Below are 21,285 nucleotides of genomic sequence, written 5' to 3'. Positions count from 1 at the left end.
GAATATACAAGCATGCAACGGAAGCAAACAGAATCAATAAGCACTCTAATTACATTTAATTTGAGTTCTAAATCATGTTATTTTAGAAAATCAAAAGTGAGTTTCAAGTTTCACATACCTTTGTTGAATTCTCTCAAATCCAAGTTGCTTTTCACGTCAATTCAACTCTTTGTTAGTGAACCATCAATAGATCTTCTCTACTATTCTCAGCCTTGAATTTGAGTGAATTTGTGAAATTGGGTTTTAGAGAAAGAACGAGATAAGTGCAGAAATCCTTTTCTTCAGCTCAATCCTCAGACCTCTCTTCTCTCCTACTCGAAAATCAGGAGTTTTATCCACTTATTCCATGCAAGCACTCACCAGCAACAAAATTGCCAACTTCAAGTTGCAAACTTTAGTAGGATTTGTGTGGGAATGCATGAAGAGCCCCTCATGCTATAAAAAATGTGGGCAAAACCCACTTTGTCAATTAATTTTCAATTTTTCCTTTAATTCTGAAATTTGATTTAATTAATTCATAATTAAATCTAAAAAAATAAGTTTCCCAAATTGAATTAAAATTAGATATTAATTTATTTTTAATTAATTAATTAATTAAATATTAAATATCAAATTAATCACACACCTAGTTTTAATTCATGAATCCTATTCATGTAATTTAATATTTAAATCAACATTTAAATATTATAAACTCTCCAATTTCGTTTAATTTCAATATATGAACCATTAATTATATTAAATATAATCATACAAACCCTAATTCGAATTTGAACCTATTTAAATTCAAACTATAATTTCAATTTGAACAATTCAAATTGATATCATTTTAAATTCACTCAATTTATTAATTCAAGGTATTCATGTTTTACGAGCTAGTAGAGGGACCTTGTGGACCTACAGATCATGAACTCCAACGATTTAAGATTAACTGGCTAAAACTCTTTAGTCCAAATTAATCAGCATTCGTTAACCATCAAGTCACACTACTATAGCTTGATGATTGCACTCTCCTCACTATAGATATATTTGTGTCCACATGATTTAACCATAACCAGTAAGTCGACCCTTCACAAGTTGGTTGTAATAACTGTTGGGTTAATATCTTGTTTTACCCCCGATATTACATCTTGCTCCTTAAGTTCCTACCGATCCTCTAATGAACAATCGATTTATGATCCAATCACTAAACTGGATCCCTTTCGGGCCAGTGAGAGGGTGGGGCCCCTTATTCAAGACCTAGATTCAGTTACTTAAGAGAACAACTTTTCTCCTATCCCAAAATCGGGTAGACGTGAACTCCATCTTGCACCCTATATCCTCAGCTATCTACCCGGTCTTACCCTGAAATGGAAGGCTTATTGAGCTGGCGCTGTTGAGCCAATCCTCACCCATGAAAATCTAAAGATAATCCCAAATAAGTAAGAGTTCATAGTTAGCTCAGGATTAAGATCGAGTTACTTAGGTCATCTAAGCGAAATAGCCAGTCTTAAATAGTAAACAACGTTATAAAGTAAGAGTGACTTATTTCTTGGTCCGATATTATGCAAACTCATTGCATAGGACACCCCCACTCCTCATGTCAATACATGAACGAATCAGGATCACTTCATTTGTAGTATCTTTACAACAACTTGTAACCGCTACAGAGTAGGCCACATCCAATAGTGTTACCAGAATAAGGCACCTAACCTTATTCATATACTATAAACCATTTTGGCTATGTACTCAAACTTGATCCATCTTTATGTCTCTACATAAAATTCAAGTATTCATGTAATAGCCATGGATCTTAATTTATTGGATTTAAACTATATGAATGCAATTTAAAGATTCAATAACAACTTTATTGAAGAAATGTTGAATAACACCTTTATTGATAGTAGAATGTGTTTAACAATACAAACTGCGAGTTTTAGGACACACAACCCAACACGTTGGGGTTTGAAGCTTTAGCTATCATCCCCAGGCTGTGATATATGTTTGCTAAAATCGGGACAATAAGGCTAAAGATATCTCCACCAACCATTAAACTAGCAATTCTAAAGACGTCGGGATAAAGATAGGCTCCTTTTTTAGGAAATATGAAGGGGCATTGATGCGTTATTTTATTAAATGTGGAAAATGGATGATATGCGTTGATGGAATTACGTTGTGCACTCAAGTTTCCCCAGCGGAATTTAAGTGTAAATTCCTCTGAGTTTCCTAGTAAGTTCAGGGTCGAACACAGGGACTTGCGAAAATAGTTGCGTTAGAGATTTTTATGAAAACTTGCGGTAACGGGTAAAATAAATAAGGTGGTTGGTTTGTTGTTGCGTTAATGGAAATAATAATAAATGCGGCAGAGTTCAAAAAGAGTTGTCAACGGGAAATACAATGAATATGCGGTGAATGGGTTGAGAAGGGTTTCGGCTAACACTCCCTAGGTTGCGATCATGCCTTGCGATCATGCAACATGTATACAATAGTAAACCACCTCTCGGCGTGAATGCCACGACTTCTAAGGCTAGAACGCATGCGATAAATATGCGATAAGTCTATAGGGTTTACACATAAACCTCTATTTCTATTTATGCGATGACAAAATGACATTCACACAAATATGCGATCGCATAATATCATTCATATTCCTAGGATGCATGTGATGCAAGTAGACAAACAGAGCTTATCTCTAAGTCCCTATTTCTTGTTTATGCAGGCCTAATCTTACTCTTTCAAGTCAGATTCTAACCTAGCTCTCTCGAGACATTAGGTTCTTTCTTTAGATTCTCTCTCGAGCAACTCTAAAGGGATGTTTCACACAACATAAAACAAGACAATCGCAAGCAATGAACTTCCTAGATCATGTTAGCTTAGTTCCTCTCAACCCATTCAACTAGTTTAGCTACTCATGCGAATTAAGAGAGTGAGCAGATGTAGAAATATAACTTCCATTGAATAGATAAAAGATGAAGTACAAAATAACAATGCAAGTACAGTAAAGAGCCTGGAGCAATTTCTTGCCACCAGGTGTTACACTGTTCTACTCGTGCTCTAAAGGTATTCTCGCTTTTGCGAGAGTCAACTTGCTCTCTGCTCTTACACCCCAAGGTTCTCTCTCGAGCCGCCTTGGACGATCTCCGACGTCACCACCCTTCTTTAGCTCCGCCGTGAAATGGAAAATAAAACTATGAACAAAGGTGTGAACTTGTAAAGTGATGAAGTAATTGACTACTTAACCCCTTCTCTGAAGAATACACTTGGTATTTATAGGGCATCAAAGGTGAAAGACGGCTTTTCTCTCCTGGCTGTACAGATGAGACAGCTTTAATTCCTGACTGATACGTCGGATAATTGTCACCGATAAAGCTGGATGTACTTTATTACCGTTATCGGCTGTCAACTTAATTTGGATTCAACTATTGTCAGCTTTCAGTTCCATCGATCTTAATTGTCCTTTCGTCTGGATGCGTCCACCATGTTTCGGTGATTCTTCTTGGGTGGATGTTTGCAAGCACGATCAACGCAAAGTCTTGCGGTGAAGTTGCGCTCGATCGATGTTTTCTTATGATCGCATTCTTTGCATTGCGTTAATGCATTATTCTACACAAAAATATAAAGATCAACTGCCCTAATGCGTTGGACGCATGCGATCGCAATATGTAGAGCTTATGCTTAATGGACACAATTTAACATATTCTCTCAACACAATCCAACATTGTTTAAGATAATGTGCATTCCTGCCTGTTATCAGGCACGACCAACAAGATAAAAAGGCTGCTAGGTACGTCTTATCCTGCAAGTTGTCTTCTACCCTAAGTTTCAAGACAAACATAGTTTCTCTAACCGACCATGCTGAAATGTGATTCCTATGCCACTTGGATTATGGGTGGACCAAACGAGGAACCTTCTTTTGCTTTCTACCTGAAGGTTTATCATACTTTCGAGTACCAAGAAACCAAAACGAAATCTAGGAGTTGTTGGTTACCAGAGAATCACTTTTGGAGACTATTCCACGATCATTCTTTAAAGACACTGCATGATCCTTCCTCTGTGAACAAACTATCGAGTAGTACACTCGGAAAAGATATTCGCAAGTCTTTGGCAGATACCTTTCTTTTTGTCATGAGCCAGTTAGCTCTTCGAAGGTAGGAATAACTTCCTCGTAAAATCTCACTTTAATTGGAAAACCCCCAAAGGACTATAAATCCTACAAAGAGATTGATAACTTGTCTGCCATAGTGTGAAGAATGTTAGTGGAAGGGCACCGGGCTTCACATAAGGCTCGAACAACATCGTTATTGCAATCATACGTGTACAAAAAGGCCATCACCGCACCGAACAAATGAATTTCATTAAAAAGTCATTCGTTTTAGCTAACTATGAACTCTACCATTCCCAATAACAATCAGTAAGGGTGAACTCTCCAGGGACCTTTGTTATGGTGCTCCAATGGTTTCATCTTCAATCAAATGACAACCAAGAGTTAAGATTCTATCAAAGTTAGAGGCCTCCTTGTAAATGGTAGACTTTAAAGTCCATGCATTTTTATCTAGAATCGTGCCATCATCAAAATCTAGCCAAGCATTTACAAAAGGACCATCTGACGACTCCTCCACGAGAAGGCTATATCCGTCTCTGGCAGGTTGGTCCCTACCGCAAGAATCATAAGATACCTCTTTCTAGATGAACTACGCTCAGTAAAGTAAACCATGACGCTGCAAAACAAAAATAATGGGTGAGTCTCAATCGCATGAAGTTAAAAAAAAAAGAGATGAAAGATGAGAGATTAAAAAAAGCGGATGAATTTTGTCTTTGACGTATTCTAGGCCAGAGTGGTTATAGAACTTTGCGATCAAATCCGGTAGAGCATTGAGCTTGAAACCGATGGAATGCTCAAGTCAAAGACTTAAGCCAAAGTCAACTGAATCCTCATGTTGCATATTACAATCGAAGCCAATGGAACACTGGGATCAAAGCTAGTAGAGCACTGAGCTTGAAACTAGTGGAATGCTCAAGTCAAGAACTTAAGTTAAAGCCGACGGATCCTCAGGTTGCACACTAAGATCAAAGCCAATGGAAAACTGAGATCAAAATCTGCAGAGCATTGAGTTTGAAACTGACAGAATGCTCGAGTCAAGGACTTAAGCCAAAGCTGACCAAATCTTCAGGTTGCGCATTAATATTGAAGCCAACGGAACTTTGAGATCAAAGTCGGTATAGCACTGAGCTTGAAACCGACGGAATGCTCGAGTTAAACACTGAAGCCAAATTCGACGGAATCTTTAGGTCGTGCACTAAGAACGAAGCCAACGGAACTATGAGATCAAAGCTAGTAGAGCACTGAGCTTGAAACCAACAGAATGCTTGATAATGCACAGAAATGCACATCATCTTAGGCCTTTTATTTAGAATTATGAGGGTTGTTAAGTAAAATATGCGGCGAATATGTTAGGAATTCATGAGAAAACAAGTTTGCATCGATTGGCATTAAGAATCTCAACTAACCCACTATTATGCGTTCAATTGTTTATTTTTGTAGCAACCGCAGAAATCGATCGCATGCACGGAAGCCAGGCTATCGCAGAAGATGACCGCATGCGGGAATCTCTCCATCGTAGAGGCGAACGCATATGTTCGATGCATGGATGTTGCGGCCATCAACCGCATGCATCCATCGCATAGAAGTTGCGGTTGTCAAGCGAATGCAATCATCGCATAGATATTGTGGCCATCAACCGCATGCGTCCATCACATGGAAGTTGCGGCCGTCAAGCAAATGCAGTCATCGCAGAGAGATTACGCTACAGAATAATAACCATAATAGAGGGATGATCGCAAGGTTGGTGAAATGCAAACATGAACGCATATCTCGAGAGTATCAAAAGATGATGTTGACATTTCATCTACCACGTCGTTAGCAGCAGAGATTCAGAAAAGGACCATCACGTCGCGGAGTGTCAGATTCAGAGCAGGTCCATTAATGCTGTCGGCGATCAAGCTCTATAAATTGAAGTCGCTAAGCAGAATTTCAAATCATCCAAGTTTCTACCTTCGGGTGGATCCTTGTGATCTAGACGAAAGCGTGAGAAGATAGCTTGAGAATTCTGTATCTCTTTCATCCATTCCGAGTGACGACCGAAAGCCTACATTGAAGTCAGAGCTCGAGAGAGTCTGCTCCACCACCCATCCATGGCACCACTGGTAAAGCCTTGACACACATCTGCTGGAAGCAAGACATTACTTCCAGCTGGTCCTTCCATTTCTCTTCTTTCCTTGTATGGTATTACATTTTATCTTAAGGAATTAATACATTTTGTGATCAATACATTTCTATATTTTCCTTCGACTCCATCTCCATCTTCATTTACTTAGCATCCTTAACTTTCATTGCATCACTTAGTGAGACCGTTAGAGTATCGCATACTTAATCATGCGACATAGGAATATGAAGCATGTAGCAAACCATCGGGAGGTGTACGTTGCATGAGTGTTGTAAGAAAACCTTATTGTGTGAAGCTATAGCAACGCTTATCTATAAGCAGACGCAATGCTTCTCTATGAGTAAAATTAGCAGTAACTAACTGCTCAGGAGGGCAAGTGGTTGGTCACATTAAGCAATGTAAGCAAGTGTTCACTAGAGATAGGAATAATCTTACGTCAGCCAGGTTTATGCGATTACCTTGTCTTATGAGCACATCATTCATCATTTAGGCATACATGGGAGAGTAGTCTAAAAACCAAATCTAAGTCTCAGGAGAGCGGATTGGATCGCATAAGCAAGAATGGGGAACTTAGAGATAAGCTCTGTTTGCTATTACACAGCGCCTGCACCCTACAGATAGGATATTGCATGCGTCCAGAAGTAGGATACGGTGGTGTGTGGTCATCTCGCTTATGTGTGAGAGCACGTGAGCGGGTTATGGAGGCTTAGAAATAGGTTTCTCGACACTATCGCATATACATCGCATGCATCCTAGAATTAGGTACAAGTGTGTGTAGCATAATCGCATAGCTTGCGTTAGCTGGGGTTGCCCTTGCGGTCAAGCTCGGTGTGCAGTGAAGACATCTTCACATTTTATCTATTTTTCCATGCATTTTACTACGCGTTAATAGTTTCCGTGTCTCTACCTCTCATTCATATTCCCACTGCTTTATCTGTTAGTTAGGAATAGAAGTAGTTTATAGCTTATAACCTCCATCATTCTTTCATTCATCCACCGCAAACACATCACCGCATAACATTTAGTTACAATTCCTTGAGTTCGACCTCGGATCATCCGAGAAACCTGCGTTCTCGTTATACTTGGTGAGAGCGCAAGAAAACTTGTGGTAGGAACGCATGGTCATTGCATATGAGATCAACGCATACATTCCATTCCAATGCATGACTACCGACGCATGAGAACCAACACATAACTTAAGACATGCATCACATATTGCATTCACTAATTTTCGTCATCAAGTTTTAATGGACCTGCTCTGAATCTGACACTCACGGCGTGATAGTCCTTTTCTGAATCTCTCTGCTAACGGCGTGGTAGGTGAAATGTCAACATCATCTTTTGATACTCTTGAGATATGTGTTCATGTTTGCATTTCATCAACCTTGCGATCATCCCTCTATTATGATTATTATTCAGTAGCTGCAATATCTTTGCGATGACCGCATTCACTTGACAACCGCCACTTCTATGTGCTGGACGCATGCGGTTGATGGCTGCAACATCCATGCGTCGAATGTATATATTCACCTCTGCGATGGAGAGATTCCCACATGCGGTCATCTTTGCGATAGCCTGGCTTCCGCGCATGTGATCGATTTCTGCGGTTGCTACAAAAATAAACAATTGAATGCACAATAATGCATAATAGTGGGTTAACTGAGATTCTTAATGTCGGTTGATGCAAACTCATTTTCTCATGAATTCCTAACATATTCGCAGCATATTTTACTTAACATCCCTCATAATTCTAAATAAAAGGCCTAAGATGATGTGCATTTCTGCACGTTATCAATGCTCAAGCCAAGGACTTAAGCCAAAGTCAACGAAATCCTCAGGTCGCGCACTAGGATCGAAGCCAACAAAACTCTCAGATCAAAGCCAGTAAAGCATTGAGTTTGAAACCAACGAAATGCTCAAGCCAAGGAATTAAGCCAAAGTCGACAGAATCCTCAGATCATACACTAAGATCAAAGGCAATGGAACTCTAAGATCAAAGCCAGTATAACATTGAATTTGAAACCAACAAAATGCTCAAGCCAAGGACTTGAGCCAAATTCGACGAAATCCTCAGGTCTCACATTAAGATCGAAGCCAATAGAACTCTAAGATTAAAGCCGGTAGAACACGGAATGCGCAAGCCAAGAACTTAAGCCAAAGCCGACGAAATCCTCAAGTCGCGCACTAAGATCGAAGCCAATGGAACGCTGAGATCAAAGTCGGTAGAGCACTGAGCTTGAAATTGATGGAATGCTCAAGTCAAGGACTGAAGCCAAATTCGACAGAATCTTCAGATCGTCCACTAAGATTAAAGTCAACAAAATGATGAGATTAAAGCGGTAAACCCCTAAACCTATTTTACTAATTAATTGTGCTTAAGTTTCTATGATAATGAGTTAATGGTGTTTATGTAGTTGAATGTTATGTAAATATGTTATGATTGTGTATAATGTTAAAAAGAGGAAAATTTCCTAAGTGTTAGAAATGTGTGCTCTCGGGTTGTAAAGGGCAGACAATACTTAGGAAACTCGAGAGCTTAAAGAAATGGAAAGTTAGGCATGTGGCCAATTTGGAAGAGGGCATAAAATTTCCTAAGTATAAGTAGTTGAGCTATCGGGTGAGATAAGAGAATTAACACTTAGATGGAAATCAGAGGACTAGATGCGATGAAGGCATGTGTTGTGCGATTAAGGGTCCAAGGGAAGAAAATGGGTTAAGTTTAATAAGAGGCATGCATCAATGGTCATTTTGGGGGATTAGGAAAAGCCAAGATGGACGAAATACGAGCAACTAAGTTTTCCTAGGTGAGTGCATGCTAGGCACTAAGTGATGCTAAGGAGATTAGTAAGCTTGGTCCAAGGCAAGGGTTAGGGGGCCATAGGGTGCGCGATGGCCGGAAGGCTTAAAGGCTAAAGCGTGTGGTTGTCCAAGGGCTATGCGAAGGCTAGAGGTTAATAAAAGCCTTAATGAACGACATGCCTAAGCACGAGCACCTAAGACAAGTAAATGTATGCATAGGCTAGTGATGTAGTGACTGAGGGAGTGTGACGCTGTTTGAGTATGCATTGGCTAAAAGAGAGACTTGCATGGACACAAGTCTATGCGTTAGTAAAAGGCTTCAACACCCAGCTTAATCACCCAATTAGTGGGCTAAATGGCCTGATTAGAGGCCATAAGTGAGCTTAGTGCGTCATATGTCATCTTAGGGATGCTATCTGATCATGCAACCTTTAATATAAAAGAAAGTTAGAAATTAGGAGCTCGGTTTTGGCATTCTACCTGTGCTAAAAAATAAGAGTTACTGCCAACCTGAAGTTTGAATGGTGAAGAAGTTAATCCAGGGCTACCGAAGGAAAATTCTCATGGAATTGAGCTAACAGCTGAAGAATTCCTCAAATGCTCGATATTCTTAGGTTACTTGGACAAGTTGTAAATATTGGTGAATTCCAAGCTCGTGGAGAGGAATCAAAGACTAAAATTTTAAGGTAAGTTTGTCAAGATGTTTGGGAATAAGTTCTTAGAAGGAAGTTTCATGAGATTAAGTCTGGAATTTAAGTTATTTAAGCTAGAAGTTAAATCTGGAATTTTGGTTAGATGAACAAGTTGGAAACTACCACCCAAGCATAAGTAAGCAGTTGATTGGCTGAGGTTAAGCATTGGTGAGAGCATGCATAGTCGAAGGTATGTGATAGAGTAAGCAGACGTTTACCGCAGTGTGCATGCAAGGTGCACGAGAGGCTGTGTGCAACGGAAGAGGCGCGCTGAGGGTTGCAGCCACGAGCGCCCATTGCAAAGGTGAGGTAGGCGCATCCTGGCGCCATTGAGCATCCGTGTGCAGATTACTACCCACTTAACTAATCACAAGGTAAAATATGGTTAAGGATGGTAATGCCCTGAGTACTTATATACTGGGGATGCATCGAGTAAAAAGGTATGAAATGATGCATTGAACTAGATTTGGACTTAGTATATGTTAAAGTCGAATAGTGAAGTTAAGCTCAAGAGGGAGCTAAAGGCATTAACCAACAAGTCTTATTATTTTTACAGGGAAAACACATATAGAGGAGGCCTACAACCCTTTGAGGAAGTTACTCAAAGACAGTGAGTGACTAGTTTTCAAATGTTTACTAAGTGATTTACTAATGGACTTAAAACGCATAGTTAGTTTTAACTTGATTTTCTTAACACATGATTTAAGTATTGGAAATTGACGTTGAACGCATGATCTATAGCTTAACGACATATTTTATATATAACTTTCATGCATTCCAATTAAGCTTTATTCCATGTTTTAGCATGAGACTAATGTCACACCTCGCTCCAGATTACCCTCATAACCTGGATGGAATGGTACCAACCCTTTTGCTGGCACTTACTGTCTATCTAACCTGTTAAATTTTGCTCAAACCTTGAATATATACATATCATCAATATACGAACATATTAACTCAAAACTTAACACATTTACATTACAGGGTTTCGCAGCATTGTTCATATATGAATATTACAACTTAGTGAGCCCCATCTAGAATACTAGTCACTAGACAGACACATGTGTACTACTAATACAGGTCTTCAATTACGCTTCCATCAACCTATTTCTTTGAGTGGCAGAGCAGCAGTAGAAAAGTCTTTTGGGAACTGACCACTACCTGAAAGGAAAACATTTGAAAACATGAGTTAGAAGCCCAGTGAGTGACTTAATAAAAACATAAATCTCAAGCTTAAACTGAAAGCTTGAAAACATAATACTGGAACTAAAATATGCCAAATAAACGTGTACATAAAACCTTTAAAACCATTGTATCTGAAACCTGAATCTTAGTTGAGAATGAACATCCATCGCTCTAATTCCCAATGCCAAGCCATGGCCAGATGAGACCCATACTTTGATCTCTTTATACTAAACTATGGCTAAGAGAGACCCCTACAACGATATCTTTAAATATATATCGATGGGCATCTCAAGCAACTTCCTCTAAACATAAACATTGATAACTACTCTTAAACACCATTAAACATCATTATTCCCTAGTTGAGAACGAGCATACATCGCTCTAGCTCTCAATGTCTGTTACCGGCCAAGAGACCCATACTTCGGCCTCTCATTCAGAACAGCCTACGTGCACGTGGAGTTTTCTATGTACCGTCAACACCTTAGGTACATTTATTCAGATACCTTCCTTACCTCTAGTATCCCTTTTCATTATGTTTAGGAATACCAACGCATGTACTTTGACAATCTTAGGTATTTAAAACATAGTACATCAAGCTTCATTCAACCTTAGTTTTAACCCTAACGCATGCTTCATACTTTGTAAAATAAGTTGGCTTAAATCATGTTGAACTAGCTTGTAAAAAACCATTAGCATGCGTTAGACATGGAAAATATATTTGGAAAACTCATACCTTAGTAAACATCATGCATTGATCATGCTTTCAATCATAGAAATAAGTTGCTTGGAATCACATAAAATCTAGCATGAGAATAACTTTGCTCAATCCCTCGACGTCGTATTACTTACGTGCACGTGCTTATAACTGAGTACTGTCGTACCTTAGGTACTTAACTAGGATACCTTCTCATTGTCCTTCAGTATCTGTCGTATAACTAGTCATAAACATTTAGTTGAAAATTAAGGCTTAGTGCTCAAATCATCATACTAGTTCATCATGAAAATGGAGTTACTAAAACATGCTGAAAGTATTTGGACAAGATAACATACTTAAATCATGTCAATTTCCATGGAAAACATGTTTTACTTAGCATGAGAAATAGCTTCAAACATATGTTGCTTGGCACTTCATATAAACACTTAGCATGAGAAATAACTTCAAAGAAATCATGATTTCTAAATCATTAAAACATTAAATCACCACATAGTCACTCATAGTTCGTCGGGGCTCTTAACAGTTTATACACCTCTCCGAGCTCTTCTTGGCCTGAAAGGACATAATTCCCAGTTAACTTCCTTAGAATTCTTAGCAAAATACCTCAACTAGTTCGTTTACTAATGGAAATTTCCTCATCAAAACAACATTGCTAGCGAGATAACCATTATGAGTGAATTCATCCTCATGAGCGAGATCAAACTTTTCCCTAGCAAAACTTCAACCTAGCGATACTCACCATACCAACGAGATTCAGCCCAAATTTCCAGCGAGATTTTCTTCTTGAGCGAGATCTTTAGCACAAAATTAGCGAGATTATCATCCTGAGCGAGATCCTCATGCTTCTTATCTCGCTCTCGCTCTCTACGGTGAGCTGTTTGCTTGTTCTTCCCAAGCGGCTGTCTGCTTATGCACAGATTTTCTACTTCAACTTCAAAAATTCATAACTCAAAATCCTGAACTCTTTTCAAGAAACTTCCTTCTACAAACTTGTTTAGAATCAAGTTAGCAATATTACCTTAAAATTTCAGCTCAAAATTCTTCGTTTTGATCTGGAGATTCAAACCTTCATCATTGGCCCCAATTCAAGTAGCTGCATGCTTGTTCAACAATTTCCAGTTCAAACTTTAAAAATATATAACTCGATTTCCAGGCTTCATCTTAAAAATTTCCATTCTACAAAGTTGTTTATAACTGAGTTAAAATATTACCTCAAATTTTTAGCTCAAAACAATTCGTAATTTGTCCTTGAGCTTTAATTCTTCACTGATGGCCTAGATTCACCTGAGAAACGAACCCTTCGTATTTATCTTGCACCTCTGGCCTTATTCCAACGAGTTTTCCCCCCAGCAGCACAGCCACAGAAAATAAACACAGAGAGCTATCAAATGCCACTGAAATTACATAAATAGCCTAAGTAGTTTGTCCAAACCGACCCAATGAATTCGACCTTCTTGCTTATATCACCGCCCAAAATCCAGCATGAACCCTCCTTGTGCCACCTTGCCCACTATTGGTGATGAAGGGCTAGGATTTAGCAAATTTTCTTTTGTTAACTTTACTCACAATATTACTTCAGCACTACACCTCATTAGATGGCATGGTCTCATCCATATACTTATTATGTATTCCATCATCAAGCATGACCTTCTTTAGCCTAACCGAGTTTTGTCCTACTTTTACACTTAGCTACCTAAGAGCTTATTTCTTCTTGCTTCCATCTTCTATCCTTCCTAAGACATGGTTTCATTAAGCTCATTAGAAGACATCACATTACTTACTCTTACTTAAAATAATTAAGGTTCGAGTTTTACAACTAAGCTCTTCAAGGATGTCCTATAGTATGTTGAGTATGTTATTTTATGATAAAGATTCATGTAAAGTTAAAATGTTTTATGCTTTGTATGTATAACCTACTCTTGGACATTGGTAACAAAGGTATGGTAAGGTAGCCAGTTACATGGAGATCCTTACTACTAAAGGTATGGTAAGGTAGGGAAGATCCTATTCAGTTCTACGTGCATGTAAGTTCTAGTTGTCGACATTGATGAGATCGAGCAAAAGGGCTCTCTCTCACTAAGGTTATTTGAGATTGAGCAAAAGGGCTCTTTCACATGCTTAAGTAGAGGAGTAGAGGTGTTTTGCAGGAAATGATGATTAGTTTTGTTTCAGGATTTTTTATATGCCATGTTTTTTACTCTTCCAGCTTTAATCTTAAACCCTGTAAATAGAATTGTAATGTTTTATGAAAAACATGTTTATGTTATTCATGTACGAAAGCATGTTTCTTAAAGTAGTCATCCACTAGGTATTTTATGCTCATTCTTTTAAATGTTTTCTCTCTCCACGTAGCGGTTGATGTCCCGAAGCCTAGAAGATCTGCCAGTTAGTCACTACTTAGGATCATCCAAGGTTTTAAAGTCTAGGTGGTCCACTTGCTATGTTTAGACCTTGGTTTTGTTTGTACATGTCATGGGAAGGGGCCGAAATGGTAGAACTTGTGTCAAACTGTTGTTGTATTAAACTTAAGTTTCCAAAATTTGTTAATGTATGTTGGTTTGGTCACTGTTTAGCGGTCTATATATATGTGTGTGTAGTGGTTTAATGATGAGGTTATGGTAAGATTAGAGATTGTGAACTGCTAATCAGGTTTGTTAGGTGCTAAGGAGACAGGTTCATGGGAACAGATTGGAGAGTAGTCGTCGTAAGAGGGTTGACGACTACTGTCTTCACATCATTTTTAAGATTTAGAAAATAATCTGGGAGGGGATGTGACAAAAGCTCTGAACGAACTCTCATCCTATTCATAGCTACAAAAAAAAGAGAGAAAAAAAACCACCAAGGGTATGCGATGGTTGACAAAGCCAGAAAAAAAGATACTCCCTGAAATGTGAGTTACCAGTAACTTTAATTCAGATAAAAAAAGCAATGGGGCAAGTTAGTAATAATAATACTAATAATAAAGTTTCAAATAACAAAAATGGGAGTTTTTTTTTTTAAAAAAAAGAAATCAGAAGAGAAAGAAAAGAAAACGGAAAAAGAAAGATAAAGAAATAAAAAGAAAGCATAAAACAAAGAAAAGAAAATGGTAAAAAAAGAAAAGGAAACAAGAAAAAGAAAAAGCTTGTTTGTAAAAAAAATAGAAGAAACTGAACTCTATATATATATATATATACACATACATATATACATATATGTCCGTGCATATATTTTTAAGGTATAAACTATTTTAGTTTGAGAAAGAAATAGTAAACTCTATAGCAAATAATAAAAAAAATGATGAATGTAAAATAGTAAAAACTGTAGCAAATAATAAATATGATAAAAAATGAGGATTTTGAAATAGTGCTAACCATAACTAATTGAAGATTATAAAATAATATTTACAGGTGGTTATTATAGTCTTATGATTGTTCTAAACGTCATCTTATTTGTAAAATCGATTAGTTTGATTCGATTCTTGATTAACCTCAAAACTGACCAAATCGGATGCTATCAACCTTAGGTAATATAGACTTAATTGGATATTTATACTTTTGAATTTTTGGATTAAATTTTTTAATTAATATTTTGCCGTCGATCTTACATTAACTTTTAGGTTACTTTCAAAAAAAAAAAAAAAAAAAAAAATCTAGTGAATTAGATTTAACTATTTAGTTAGAGTTTTAATTTTTAAAGGCAGGGAAAACGAGTAAAAACAGGAAAAGACAAAATATAATAATAATCACATTAAAAAAAAAAAAAATGAAAAAACCCTACGAGGGTTCAGCTTCTTCCAGTTATTGTCGACCCCTCTCCTCCTGCTCGGTTTTTCTTGTCCGGCGGCGATTGTAGTCAACCCACGAGCAGCGGTGTCGGCCACAGACACCCGTGAGCCACCATTCTTCGCCGGATTCTTGGCTGTGCGTAAGATTTTGGTGCTTTTGAGTTTTCCTCTGGAAATAATTCGAACACCCATTGAGTTTTGCATGAAATTAATGTCACCCTAATACATCTGGATTCTAAATTGGAGATTTGAAAGCTTTTTAGGTGCTGTCCAGCAGCAGTTCAGGGTATTCAAAGATACTATTGGCGAGTTTTGAGTTTTGAGATACAGTATAAGCTCTGGTGGAATCAGCAGTTATGTCTGCAGTGGAAGAGAAGCTAGATGAAATCGAACCTTCAGCAATGAATAATGATGATTCGGTGGAAGAAGATGAAGGAGAGGAGGACCTTTCATGGTCATCAGACTCTGAGATTGGAGATGCATTGGACTGGTTGGATGCAAAGGGAGATAGAGAAGCAGTAGATGGGGCATTTTCACTCAATGCTAGGCGTCCTAATGCTCATGGTGGGCTTTATTCTCGTCAAAATTCCTCAACTCTTCAACCTCTCTCAAATCGGAACCAAAAGTTTACCAATCACATTCGAGCTTCACCTCTTGCAGTATGTTATACTTATTTTATTTTCTGATTTCCTATGGTTGGTTAGGTTTACTATTGTGTTGATAATATAAGGCTGTTATCTCATATAACTGAGTGACACCTTAATTATTAATCCTGTTTTGTTAATATAGGAATGGGAAGGGAGGTTTAATGTGGGAATGTCAAATTCTGTTACCACTGCTATTCGTGACAGTGTCAAGGAAATGGCTATAGGGAAGACAAAAACTACAGAGAAAGCCGATCGTGCAACTGTTGAACAGGTTGGCGGCAATAACATTTTATTGGTTTTCTCTTGAAACAATCCAATCCCTTGTGCACTGTAAGTACTTATATAATCAAATTGCATGATTACTGTAGGCAATCGATCCTAGAACTCGAATGGTTTTATTCAAGATGCTCAACCGAGGTGTTTTTCATGACATTAATGGCTGCATTTCTACTGGGAAAGAAGTATGTACTATATAATTTATTTTGTAACTGAAATATGAATAGTCTTTTTTAATAATTATGTTTTTATCTAGTAGGTTATTCTGAGGAGTATTTATTCATTTGTCTTTATTTATTCATGTGTCTTTCTCTGTCTTTCATCAACAGGCTAATGTCTATCATGCAACAAAATCTGATGGTCAAGAATTCGCTATCAAAATCTACAAAACTTCAGTTTTGGTGTTTAAGTATGTCTTAAGGCTATTTAGTTTGATTTGGAGTTTGTTGCTTTGGTTCCATTCAAAGGTTTTACCAACTAGGTTCAGCAATGATGATAAAAGCATTTTTTTTGTTAGTTTGAATTGTGCATGAGAGTGATTGTCGTAGTTTGGTTATCCCTTCTATTTGTTAATAAAAAATGCTTACAATTTTGTGATCTTTTCATTTTAAGTATATATGGTAAACAGGGGCTTTTATCACTATATTTTTTGAGACATTAGGGCGAACCATGTCTTCTAATGATATAAAACTAAGAGGGGTGTATCACATTGGCATTTTGAAACTCATCTCTGCATCAATGTCCCGAGCTTATTTTATTATGCCGGTCAATTTCAGGGATAGGGATCGCTATGTCCAAGGTGACTACCGTTTCAGACACGGATATTGCAGGCATAATCCCAGGAAAATGGTTAAGACATGGGCCGAGAAGGAAATGAGGAATTTGATGAGGTAACCATGCCAACTATTTCTTGTTCCTATCCTAAGAGATTTCCGTTTTGGTTGCTGTCAACTTAAGCTTATTTTCTCTGATATAAAACATGTGACCAACATTTTAAGATAAAGGTGTTGTATGAACTTTTGGATTCTAATTGTTATAGTGTTATCTAGGCTCTATAATACATATTTCATTTTTTGGTTCTGTTTCTGAAGTTCTTGCTTGTTCCTCTCAAGTTCTCTATTATGGTTTTCATCAATCTTGATGAAACACTTGAATTCTCCAAATCTAAAAACAAAAACAAGTTTTTGGATACTACTTTTTTTAGTTTTCAAAACTTGACTTGGTTTTTTAAAACATGAGTAAAAATTGGATAATAAAAAATATAAAAGTATGATTCTTAAGATGTGTTTATAAGCTTAAATTTTTAACTAAAAACTAAGCTTAAATTTTAAACGAAAACGAAAAATCAAATGGTTATCAAATGCGACCTTAAGTATTCAATGGTTGAATCAATTGAGTTGCATGCAAATTTTACATCCATGGCAATTTTTTTATATAATCTTTGTATCATAATGTTTGTTACCTTGAATTTTCAGGTTAAAAGCTGCAGGAATTAGATGTCCGACTCCTCTCCTCTTGAGACTGCACGTGCTGGTTATGGAGTTCATTGGTATGTATACCCCTTCCCTGAAATTATGTTCCTGAATAATCAATCATTTTCATTTAATGTCAGATGTTTTCTTCATTTTTGGTTTGTTTTGTTATTAGGTTTGAACATGTGGATGTTCTTGATGTTGGTGTACTTTTTCCACATTGTTTTGTTAGTTGTTACTCTAACTAGTGTTTTAGAAACCAATCGAGCATCTTCTTTAGTTTCGCCTTTCTTTCCTGCTCTTCATTCAAAACAAGTTTCAATGATGTAAAAAGGACAAACTCATAAAAGGTTACAAAAAGAGGGTTCAATTAGAGTTAGTAGAGAGGAGAAGCAATAGATAGAAAAACGTCTTGAGCAAGACAAGAACTAACAAAAGAACTATTGCACTAGAGGTTTGAAAGTTCCTTGTATCTTGGAATAATACCCCAAATCTCTCTAGTTAGACCTCCTATGATTATTTTTTTAATTTTTTTTTATTTATTTATTTTTATTGTGTGAGCAAAACAGCAGCTTTTCTTTTATGACAAGATCCACCCTGTAAAGAGAACAAACCATTTTGCATTGAGAGAGGCATGGACCATTCAAAGTTAAAAATTTAAAACACTCCTGCACCATTGAATTGATAATCGAGCAAAAGAACAAGTGGCTTGTATTCTCTGTCTGATTCTAGTAACGGATAAGTAGCTTGGATAGAGGGCCTGGGAGATTTCTTGTTTGTGGATCACTAGTATTTAGGATGTTTAACACGTCTAAATCATCCTAATTTTGTATCGAGTACTTTCACCTAACAAACTAGCACTGTATGACTGGCATCTGTTTTAGAGTCACATCTTAAATTGAAGATGTCATTGATTTTCTGCTAGGATACTCATTACTGAGATCAAACTTCATTGACAAAATAGGGATACATAAGTTTACTACCGATTCGAGAGGGTGATACTCTCCCTGTTGTGTGGTACACTAACCACACTAATACATAAAAAGACATCCTCAAAATTACACGTAAAGTAGATATAATAACAACATAACTAAAACAGCTCCCCTAAGGTAGGGAATTACCCCTTCTACCGCTCTTAACATCACATTCACTATTGGGGGCCTAACGTTGTCCTTTTCCTCTTTTGTAGGCAAGACAGGTTGGGCTGCACCTCGTCTTAAGGATGCTGCCTTGTCGTTGAACAGGCTACGGGAAAGTTATTTGGAGGTATGTTTGTATCTGTGAATGTTTTCACTAGAGTCCAGATGCAAGTGGCGTAAATATTGCTGCACCTGCATTTTTCTGCTTCTGCCGTAATATTTCCAAAACCAAAGCTGATCATAGAGGCTGTTAGTGATGGAGTTGTTGACTACTCTTTAGTGATAAATGAATACTGATAGCTATGTACATAATTAATGTTAGAAAGGAAAGTTAGTGCATGCACTTTAGCCCCTCACTTCTGCAGCAACTAGAAGAGGCTGATTAACGCTGGAGTTTCTTAGTTCAATATTTCATTCAAGGATAACATTTGCTCGCATGGCTTCACTGTGGTTATTTTCTTTTCATTTTTTCAGATAATTATTACAATGCGGACACTCTACCAGAAGTGCAAGTTAGTGCATGGAGATCTTAGTGAATATAACATACTTTATTTTGAGGTGAGTGATTGCTGATTGTGGTCGACTGGTCACTGAAAAAAATGGCATTATGGAAAGACGAAAGACTAATGCAAGTCTCTCTTGCATGACAGGGTCACCTTTATATTATAGATGTTTCTCAAGCCGTTGATCTTGACCACCCTCATGCCCTTGATTTCCTCCGTGAAGATTGTCTTCATGTTTCTGTAAGCCTTTGTTTGGGAGTAATTATAAAATGGTTGAAATCACTTTTGTCATATTCAAAAATCATTGTAAAATATGCCTTTAATGATTCAAAATCAATTTTGATGGTATGAAAATCACATTTAAAAGTGTGAAATCGATTTTGTATGATTAAAAGTGTGTTTCAAAGTGATTTTCAACCTGACAAAAGTGGTTTTAACCATTTCAAAATCACTCTTAGACATGTCATTATGCTTGGGGATTTTTCTGCTGCTTCTTTTCTTAACTTCATGTAATTTGGTCTTTTGGTGAAGTGACTTTGAGAGGATACTTTGTACTGACAAACAGGATTTCTTTAAAAAACATGGTGTAGCTGTAATGACAATACGAGAACTGTTTGATTTTATAGTTGATCCATGCCTCACTGATGAGATGGTTGATAATTATCTAGAAGAGGTCTGATATTGAAGAAATTATCTTTTTTAATTATTATTATTAAATTCAGAAAATATCTATTTTTCTACTATGTTTTTTCTAATTGCAGATGCAAGAGAAAATCATGGCAAGAGGTGATATATCAGTGGAGGATGAAATTGCGGATTCTGTATTTGTCCAGGTAACTTACATTTTCAGTTATCAACCATGTGATTGTAGGTTCATTTTGTGATTTGGATTCGTTTGGTTTTAGTTCTTGGATTATTGCAATATATTTTTTAATCGATTTCGCCCCTCTTCCAGTCATATATTCCAAAGACACTGGATAGTGTCAAACATGCTGAGGAGGATGTAATACGTTTAACAAGTGGTCGGGACACTGAAGATATGTACTATAAGACCATTACAGGCTTAAAACAGGCCCTTCCAAGAGTTCAACCTGCGCCGGAGATAAAAGATGAGGAAGAACACCATGCAGACCCAATTGAACCGTCCAAAAATATAACCAGTTTGTCAAATTCTTGCGAGAAAGAAACCGAATCGACATCAGAGGAAGATGAAGAGAGCTCAAATGAGTCAGAAGGAGAACTGGGTTCTTCAACCGAGACGACGCAGATGCCAGTTGACAGGAAAACTGCCAGAAAAGAGAACAAAAAGAAGGTGAAGGAAGAGAAGAGGGAGGCTCGCAAGAACAAGGTCCCAAAGGCTGTAAAGAAACGAAAGAAGAAGTTGGCAAAGTCCCATAAGTAAGGTGAAAACTGGTTCAATAAGGTCCGTTTTGAATGTCGATGGTTACTATTATGAACTGGATCATGTAAAGTTCTTGGTTTATTGTTTATTTATCTTCCGTTTTCATTTGATTTAACAAGGGTACAAATGAAAATGGAGATAATACGATTTTGCTGTCTGATTTATGAGAATTAGGATCTATAGCTTCAAACAGAAACGTTCATATTACTTTTTCATGTTTATTACATGAAAGCATGAAGAAAATGGTTTATAAAGAAGAGATTTGTATCTTTGTAGTGTATTATATTATTATTTTGATGAATGTAGTCTATTATCTATTCGACTACAACTGTTTATTTATTATTATTATTATTTTAGAATAGATGTGATATTATTATACAACAAGAAGGATCCCACAGTCTGGGATCAAGACATCAAAGCAACAAAACACAAGCAAAGACGGGGTAATAAAACACAAACAAAACCAATAAGAAAAAACCTGAGCAAACC

General features: G+C 37.1%; 1 protein-coding gene across 2 annotated transcripts; it reads left to right on the top strand.

Moving 5' to 3' along the window:
• The first annotated feature begins 15,321 nt into the window (after positions 1-15,321).
• Positions 15,322-21,065, top strand: LOC120083406 (serine/threonine-protein kinase RIO1-like). 2 transcript variants are annotated; one of them, XM_039039159.1, is made up of 13 exons: positions 15,322-15,493; positions 15,621-16,016; positions 16,147-16,275; positions 16,373-16,465; positions 16,610-16,689; positions 17,057-17,170; positions 17,756-17,829; positions 18,942-19,018; positions 19,366-19,449; positions 19,542-19,634; positions 19,960-20,067; positions 20,156-20,227; positions 20,350-21,065. In XM_039039159.1, exons 2-13 carry the CDS (start codon positions 15,714-15,716, stop codon positions 20,794-20,796), a joined length of 1,674 nt encoding a protein of 557 aa, XP_038895087.1. In that variant the 5' UTR covers positions 15,322-15,493; positions 15,621-15,713; the 3' UTR covers positions 20,797-21,065. The 2 variants fall into 2 exon arrangements, with proteins under 2 accessions (XP_038895087.1, XP_038895088.1); XM_039039160.1 differs by having other exon boundaries at positions 15,478-15,497.
• The last annotated feature ends 220 nt before the right edge of the window (positions 21,066-21,285 follow it).

The sequence above is a fragment of the Benincasa hispida genome, chromosome 8 (assembly GCF_009727055.1).
Source record: "Benincasa hispida cultivar B227 chromosome 8, ASM972705v1, whole genome shotgun sequence".
In the NCBI taxonomy this organism is placed as follows: domain Eukaryota; kingdom Viridiplantae; phylum Streptophyta; class Magnoliopsida; order Cucurbitales; family Cucurbitaceae; genus Benincasa; species Benincasa hispida.
Note: the sequence above shows the minus strand (reverse complement) of the source record. Positions and strands in the feature narration are given on the sequence as shown.

Excerpts from the sequence above, each read along its gene's own strand:
- LOC120083406 (XM_039039159.1), top strand. The coding sequence starts at position 15,714 with ATGTCTGCAGTGGAAGAGAAGCTAGATGAAATCGAACCTTCAGCAATG. Across the intron at positions 16,017-16,146 it reads TTCGAGCTTCACCTCTTGCA|GAATGGGAAGGGAGGTTTAA; the intron begins GTATGTTATACT and ends TTGTTAATATAG. Across the intron at positions 16,690-17,056 it reads ACTTCAGTTTTGGTGTTTAA|GGATAGGGATCGCTATGTCC; the intron begins GTATGTCTTAAG and ends GGTCAATTTCAG.